Genomic DNA, 8758 nt, shown 5'->3' on the forward strand with positions numbered 1-8758 from the left:
TACAGAGGCCACATGACACTGTCCTGGTGATAAGCACTTTGGTGGAAATCTACTGGAGAATTCTAGGGGTACTCTGCTCTTCTGAAGATGAAAGAGCATGGTGGCAACTGCTCTCAACATCTGCCAAGGATGGTGGGAGGAAAGCCTGAAAGTGCCTGGGTCCCTGACAGCATCATTGTGGCAGCTGCTTTTGACCTTGTTGTGGAACAAAACTGCCCTTATTTCTTACTAGTTAGTTTTCTGTCACTTACATCCTAACACATGGCTTTCCTACATGACTCTTTCCTGTTCTAGTCGGCTATAGTCAACTTCATCCTACAATTTTGCATAAGGATGAAGGAAGAGAAGACCAGAAAAGAATACAAAATAAATAAATATTGACAATAAAAGCAAAGGGCAGCTGACATGTGAAAGCAGTGCTGAAGATCTAAAAGTTATAAAAAGTATGAAAAACAATTTAAGGGTAATCTAAGTCCACTTAATAAAGGTTTGAGAAATTCCTACACACACCAACAGCTCCTTAGGACATCAGTATTAGTACCACAGTATAGGGTAGTAACAAAGACTCCCCCAGAGTATACATTTAGCATTCAGTCTACAGTGGGTACAACCAGTGAGCCAAACACACAAGACATCACTGTCATGGAACTTAGAGTTGAACTAGGAAGGAAATACATGAACAAAATAATTACACAAGGAAACAAAGTCTGTGCTATGGATATTCAAATTAAAGAATGACTCAGTCAGTAGAGTATGCAACTCTTGATCCCCATATAGTAGTGGGATAGGGGACTGGCAAGGAAGGCTTCTTTAGAACACTGAAGTGTGTATTAGCTTGGGGGATGAGCCTGCTTGTTAGAGAAATGAAGGGAGGAGGGGTAGGGAAGAGAGGAACAGCTTTTGGAGAAGAGGGATGCCCCCTACAGGCCCTAAAGCATGAGGGCAAACACTGATTCTGAGAAACTCAAGGAAGGTCATGGTGCGTGTACTTGTTCCAACTCACCAAGATCAGAAGAAATTATGTTCAATATATTCTTCTTACGAAGAAAGCCAAGAAGTTTTTGCATTAAGTAATTCCATAGAGACATGTAAGCATTTACTAAGTGCCATGCACTATACTAGGTTCTGGGAGTATACAAATAAGTAGGATACATTCTGTACTTTAGGGAGTTCCAACAAATAATGAAGGGAGTAAGGTAAATAACTGTAGTTACATATAATGAGCACTTTGATTGGGGGGGGGGGCAAAGGCTTTTGGGACACTGACAAAAATGACTAATTCACTCGGGCTGAATTATCTAGAAAATTAGTCTATGTTCTGTACATCATTGCCAATTGATACCAAATAAATGCACCACGACTGGATTTAATCATAAACCAGAAAATCTAAATTCTGACAGATATTAAAAGGTAATGAAATTGTTTAAAGGATTTCAAAGTATATAATCCTACTTTAACAACCTCTTTAGGCTTGGGCAAATAACTAGATTCGAGCATAACCAAATTTTAGAATATGTTTTTGAGACAAAAATAAAGGAAACACTAAATTAGACCTGATTATACACACAGGTCAGGATCAGATAGAAAAGTAGAAAAAGCCAACATAATGTTAAAATTGGTCTTTTGTTGAGATCTTGTGAAGAGACTTATACTTAAAAAAATTTAATAGCTAAAACTAAAATGTGCCCTTTGACTCACTGTAGCTTTTAAGATTATCAATAAACAAAATCCAGAGACTTGGACCTTTGCATTTGTTCTGCCAATGATCAGCTGTGTCACAATAGTCAAATGGTTTCTCTGGCTCTCAGTCTCCATATTACGAAATAGAATAATTTCATCAGTAGCATCCAATAATTATAAAATAATCTTTCCAGAAAAAATAGACACCACTATATTATTTTCACTGATTTCAATACTGGCTAACTGCAACTGCAAGAACTCAGGAGAATACAAAGCCATTTTGCCAAGCTGGAATATATCAGATTTTACAAACAATACTTTGAATTTAGCCAAGATAAATTAGCAAATGTATAATGCCGGATAATTATAAGGCTACATGAAGCCAAAGAGTGGCTATGGAGTCTAGTAAAGCCCAGATGGCCTCACTAACTAGAAAACACGACTTTTAGTCAAGTAAAACTCTTCTAATGATATCCATGGCCCTTCTTTTGGAAAAGGGAACCATAAGAAAAAATCACCCAAATATAAATATATTATTTTTTTTTAATTTTTATTTATTTATGATAGTCACAGAGAGAGAGAGGCAGAGACACAAGCAGAGGGAGAAGCAGGCTCCATGCACCGGGAGCCCGACGCGGGACTCGATCCCGGGTCTCCAGGATCGCGCCCTGGGCCAAAGGCAGGTGCCAAACCGCTGCACCACCCAGGGATCCCAAAATCACCCAAATATAATATCAGATATCATTGTACACTATTATGAAGGTACGTGAAATATGTATATGCTATTTCTGCTGTAGGACATGTTTCTTCCCATCTCAGTGATTTTTGCTAAAGTGTTTGATAAAGTTGCTTAAAGTGAATAGGGAGTTACAATATGTGAGCCAAAGAGGAGTCTGATAATTTAAAACAAAAAAAATTGGAATATGGTTTTGTCATTAGATCCAAAAAATGACAGTAATTATATGCAGTGCTACATAATAATTCTAAGCATAATTGCAGTATAATTTTTGTGACATGCACTTACTATCCATCTCCATCATAATTATTATGTTTAGATCATGTCACCTTGTTTTTCAAGTTCTCTACTATTTCCTTGAGGTGCAGACTTTTCAAATATGTAGATTCATTTTAAATATATGGTGCCCACGATACCTATCTCGTCACAGGGCCTGAACATATAAGTATCAATAACAATACTAATACCTATGCAAATACCCAATGTTGTGGAAAGTCAACTCTGTACCATTTATCAGTCCATTTTACAAAAGTAAGAATGTCAGGGGATAGCTTTTTTTATAACTTTTGTAGATTTTTTTTTTTTTTATGATAGTCACAGAGAGAGAGAGAGAGAGGCAGAGACACAGGCAGAGGGAGAAGCAGGCTCCATGCACCAGGAGCCTGATGTGGGATTCGATCCCGGGTCTCCAGGATCGCGCCCTGGGCCAAAGGCAGGCACCAAACCGCTGCGCCACCCAGGGATCCCTTTTATAACTTTTGTAATACAAAATGGTTTATCCTACTCTTTCGCACACCATCTCTTCTCTTATCAGTTAGAAGGTCCATGTAACACACTATGCAAAAGGCTGTGACAAATGGGAACTGTCTTGTGCAGTTTTTAATGAGGAAGAGTACCCACACCACACATTCTCAAGGCCAAAAGCCACAGCCATTTTGAGCAAAAGCAACTTTGATGGACAAGCATGGCTATATGTCAACTCGCCTCTTTTCCTATCCAGATCTCATGCACACTCCATGAAATGTCATGTTAATCATGTGATATAAGTAAATGTTTATATTCCATGCATTAATTTGGTTAGACCATTCATATGGCCTCATCTAATTAGTTGAAGGCGTTAAGAGTAAGGGCTAGATTTCCTAAAGAAGACATTATTCCAGAGTTTTCAGCCTTCAGATTCAAGACTATAATAGCAACTCTTAATCAGCCTGCTGGCTTCCCTTACAGATTTTACACTTGTCAGCCTCCACAAACACATAAGCCAATTCCTTAAAATCTCTCCATCAGTCCATCAAAAAATCAATCATTCTGTCTCCCCAAACTCCACCCCCACCTATATATCTCCTACTGATTCTCTGGAGAATACTAATATGAGATTATTTGGAACATTAAATATATTACTTATTCTCTTTAAAAAAACAAATATTTTTGTATCTGTTTATGACATTGGTAAATTCTGAACCAACTCTTAGTTTTAAGATTATGATAAACACCCTTTATTAAAACTTCATGAAACCAGCCGAGAATAAAGCTGACATATTGAGCCTATGTACTTTCTATAAAACTAGATTTAAGTATATATTATGTATTTACCATATGAACTAAGTTTGTGTACTTTCCATAGAACAAATAGTATGAAAATATCAAAGAAACTAGGTAATCATGACTCTCAGCTATGATATTTGACTATTCTTTTTCTATAAGTTATCACACATAACAAAGTTCAATTATTTTGTAGGAAAACAGGAGAATACTCAATTTGTATGTGCAACAGCTGCAAAAACAATGTTTTAAAAGTAGGGTGTGTATTACAATTATTTTTCATTGTAAGACTAGTTTTAGGTCAGTTAAACCCATAAGAAGCAGTTCTTCCTAATAAACATAATTATTTCCACATTGGAAAATACACATTGGAAAATACAGATAGATACCAGAGAAAATGTTGAAATGATACATGTTAATTTTTTTTTTCAGAAAAACAAGTCCCTCTCCAAGGGATTCTGTGGATAGAAGTACTTACTAACAGCAGAATCATACGAGGTTGAGTTATGCTCGCCTCTCATAAAGGGATATGGTGACAGGTAAGCATGTGCGCAGTTCTTGGATGGTGGCTGATTGGCTAGGAAAGAGACCAAACAATGGCAGTTGTTATTGAGAAAATGAATGAAGACTCATGCTTAACAGGAGAGAAATATGGGATCTGGGGCTCACAATCTAAATAAATTGCAGGTTAGATCAACAGATTCAGAGAACTGTTGAGTGAGGGGGAAAAAATCATATCAAGAAACTCAGAGGATCTGGAAAGCGGATTTATCCAAAACATCTGGCTCAGGACATAGTTCAATGCAGAGAATGCACCTGACATCACCTTAAGGTTAAAGGTCTTACCCTTCATTTATTTTCACAACCATATTCTCCAGTTCCTAACATGATGCCTAGTGCATGGTACGTATTCAAAAAGTAATTGTTTTAAAACTCTAATAAACTTAGATGTAGGGTGGTTCAGTCAATAAATTGTCTGCCTTTGGATCAGTTCATGATCCAGAATCAGCCCTGCATTGGGCTCCCTGATCCTCAAGGAGCCTGTTCTCCCTCTGTCTCTGCTTCTCTGTGTGTGTGTGTCTCTCATGAATAGGTAAATAAAATCTTTTTTTAAAATTAGACTTAACCTTGATCAGTTCTGCTTAACATTAAAAGTATTCTATATTCCAAAAAAAAAAATAAAAAAAAAAAAAAAAAAAAAAAAGTATTCTATATTCCATTTTTAGGAAAAAATGGAAATAATAGGTAATACAAGTTAATAAAAGCATTTTTAGTATTTGGAAAAAAACAAGAAAAAAATTTTAAGATTCTATTTATTTGAGAGAGAGAGAGTGAGACAGCACAAGCAACGGGAGCTGCAGTCAGAGGGAAAGGGAGAAGCAGGCTCCCTGCTGAGCAGGGAGCATGAGGTGATTCTCAATCCCAAGACCCTGGGATCATGACCTGAGCCAGACAGACGCTGAACCAACTGAGCCACGTAGGAGACCCAAGAAAAACTTTTATGTTGTTTGAAAACTTCAAGATTTCACTGTGAGGAGTGACATTCTTCCTTTCTCTAAGTCCTTGGCAAAGTCTTCCTCTTGCACAGTCTGACTTACTCTAACAGAGTCTAAATACTTTTCATTGGCAGATTGCATGCTTATTCTCTTCCCCAAAATGACTATAAGATAGCCTGTCAACTATTTCCTGCAAAATTCCATTTCATCATTACTTGGTTCCTTTTATGTATGCCAGCTTGTTGTCAGCTTACTTAAATCTTCCAAGATCTCATATCTTATCATATATTCTTTTATTTTTATTATATATTCTTTTATTGTACAATCTTGACTACTGTGTAAATGCCATATTTTGATATATCACAGGAGTATATAAGGAGACTAATAATTTCAACCTATAATAACCTTTAGAGTAATAAGCAGTTTTTATTGTTGAATGCAATAAGATAGAATCTAGTTATTTTCGATGAATTGATTTTCAAAGATTAATATAATATAGGAAATACAGTGAAAAGAATGCATCGTATTTTTAAGAGGCTACTCTACTTCAAAAGAGAACTTTCAAATTGCTATGAGAGAATGCAAACATCAAAAGCCAGGCGTTTCTTGATATTGCCCACAAACATGCTTAAAGCCCAAACAGAGTGAGCTTTCATCCACTGCTGTCGGTAATTAAGTTTCATTATTAAAAAAAAAAAAAAAAAAAAAGATTTTTTTAACTTTAAAGCCATGGATATAAAACAACATATCTCTATTTCTAAATTTTTAAATTTGCGATTTCAAGTGTTGATACCCAAACCCTCCCCAAAAAACAAAAACAACCATTTACTTGCAATACAGCAATAATAGACACTTGAGAAAAACACCGTAGGTGATATATAGGGTTTTTTTTAAAATTAGGGTTAGTGTATTTTAAGTAAGAGCAAGGAAACAACAGATAATTCAGTTTTGCATTAATTATTCAGACTTCTACTTTAGGTTAGAAAATAAAATAATTATTCATATAGCCATTTCTACTTCCTGAAAAAGAATCACTTCATGAGTCTTTTGGAAGATGTCCTTTCAAGATTCTATAGTTAAGAATCCAATCCTATCTTGTAAGTGATCTGTACTAAATAAGAAGCTTTTCATTCTTATTTTAACGACAAGGGGGAAAATAAATATAAATTGCACTTACTGTACCAGAACTTCCAAATACTAGAATCATTCCCTTCCACAATCCCATTAAACCAACATCTCCAGAAGAATCCTTCATGGTGGAAAGTGACATTCTCTATCTGCACAGGAACACAGATGAAGTAACTTGCTGTCAACCAAAGTACATAACCAGGAAAATATCAAAGCAACGTATTTTATCCCAAATAATAACTGTCAGTAGTTTTCTACCTATCTCTTCTGTAAAGAAATAGGCACTCCACTACTATTCTCTGATTTCAAGAGGATACATAAGGCTATCTTCACCCTACCAAGTACATCAATATTTGGAAGAAGAAACGCACATTCTGTTCACCTGAACACTTCCCCACTTCAGTTGCAAGAAGCCAATAATCCGATCCAAAAGCCACCAAAAAGAGTAAAACCCCCAAAGCACCAAAGAGAGCCCCAAAGAAGATGGCAATATTTAGTCTCATTTTCAAGTCACTGGTTTCCCTTTAAATAAAATAAGAAATTAAGAAATGTCAGACACCTAGCTTCTCAATTAAAAAAAAAAAAAAAAGAAGAAGAAAGATGTTTTGAGTAAGCAGGATCTTCTTGAGAAGCCTCTCCTAGCTCATGTTGTGGTGGCTTCTCACTCACACTCAGCCAGTGGATTTGTGTTCCCTTTGCTCTCCCCTGGAGGCACTCCAGCCCAGCAGCTGAGAATGGCCAGCTATTTTAGGATACTGATTGAGGAGCTGTCTCTCTCCCATGGGGATCAAAAAATAGCTGACCTTCCCTTAACTATAGAGAGGAGTATCAGGAGCTGGCTAGAATGACCATTATTGCTGTTGGGTAATCCATAGAAGTGGAAAGAAGATGGAGTGGTATGAAGTCATTGGCAGTATTGGCTCAACATCTTAATTGTCTTAACGAGCTTCTCTTAGTCTAGAATGACCATTACAATCCCAAAGCCAAAGACACTTAAGACTCCCTTTGAAGATAGATAAATAACAGCTATAAGAAACCACAGAGAGTTCTCTTAAATACAACTGAAGTTGTAATTAATTTCTTAATTCCTTTTGGATATTATTGGGATACAAAATAATCTGTGGGTCAAGTGGTCTAATGTAACATGTAACACAGAGTACAGTTCAGGTTTATAAACTACACTCAGATGTATACTTAAAAGATCAAGAATAAAGTAACAAACTATTTATACAAAAAAAGTACTTTCATGCTACATATGCTATTGACATAAAAACAGTATTTTGTACAGCAGCTCCCAGATCTTGTAGAAGTTATTCCAAATAACCATCCTCAAAGTGGCCAGGTGAAAAAAAAGTCTCAAAATATATTGTTTTCTGGATTAAGATGAAAGAATCTGGTCTACTATTTCTTTTGCTCCTTTTGTTTTAAATATCTGACTCCCTCTTAATATGTCATACTTAATTTTCAAAAATTTTATTTAAATTCAGTTAGTTAACAAATAATATATTATTGGTTTCAGAGGTAGAGGTTAGTGATTATATAATATATAATACCCAGTGATCATTACCTCATGTGCCCTCCTTAATGCTCATCACCCAGTTATGCCCTCCCCCAACCCCTCTCCTCCAGCGACCCTCAGTTTATTTCCTATGATTAAGAGGTTTGTCTCCCTTTCTGATTTTGTCTTGTTTTATTTATTCCTCTCTTCATCTATGGTCCTGTTTGATCCTTATACAAACCACCTAATGAATTGACACTTCCTTCATGCCTTGTTTCTTTTTTTTATTTTTTCATGCCTTGTTTCTACAGTTGTTCTCTTTTCATGTCTGAATATGCCAGAGAGGATTTTTAAGTATTTGTGTAATATTTTAAAATGTGTACTATCTCTATGGCTACTGTTTTTTTAAATACATATTCTCAAAAATAACATGAGTTACTGCATCTTCTGAAAAGGCATCAGCTCTGCCACCTTCCTTCACCACTTCTGCTTGGTATGGGACAGATCCTTAAATAGAAATTCAGTGAGGGCAAGAGATGACTCTTCAATAAGGATGTAGGGCCTTGGTCAGTTCCAGCTACATGAAGTCAGAGGTGCCTGAAAGTCACCAGAATTCTAAGTCACAGAATCAGTGGCTGTGAGGGTTAAATGGAGTTTGACAGTACACCTGAGATGATT

The 8758-nt window shown here is 36.1% G+C and overlaps 1 protein-coding gene across 1 annotated transcript in view; it reads right to left on the reverse strand.

The window, feature by feature from the left end:
- TMEM182 (transmembrane protein 182) overlaps positions 1 to 7278 on the reverse strand; it is a 59514-nt gene extending 52236 nt beyond the window's left edge. Inside the window, exons 1-3 of the mRNA XM_077914919.1 lie at positions 6954 to 7278; positions 6632 to 6731; positions 4437 to 4535 (exon numbers count right to left, since the gene is read on the reverse strand). Of these exons, the coding sequence (XP_077771045.1) occupies positions 4437 to 4535; positions 6632 to 6731; positions 6954 to 7085 (331 nt within the window). The 5' untranslated portion in view covers positions 7086 to 7278. The remainder of the gene's footprint in view (positions 1 to 4436; positions 4536 to 6631; positions 6732 to 6953) is intronic.
- Between the last annotated feature and the right edge of the window lie 1480 nt (positions 7279 to 8758).

Source organism: Canis aureus, chromosome 11 (genome assembly GCF_053574225.1).
Source record: "Canis aureus isolate CA01 chromosome 11, VMU_Caureus_v.1.0, whole genome shotgun sequence".
In the NCBI taxonomy this organism is placed as follows: Eukaryota; Metazoa; Chordata; class Mammalia; order Carnivora; family Canidae; genus Canis; species Canis aureus.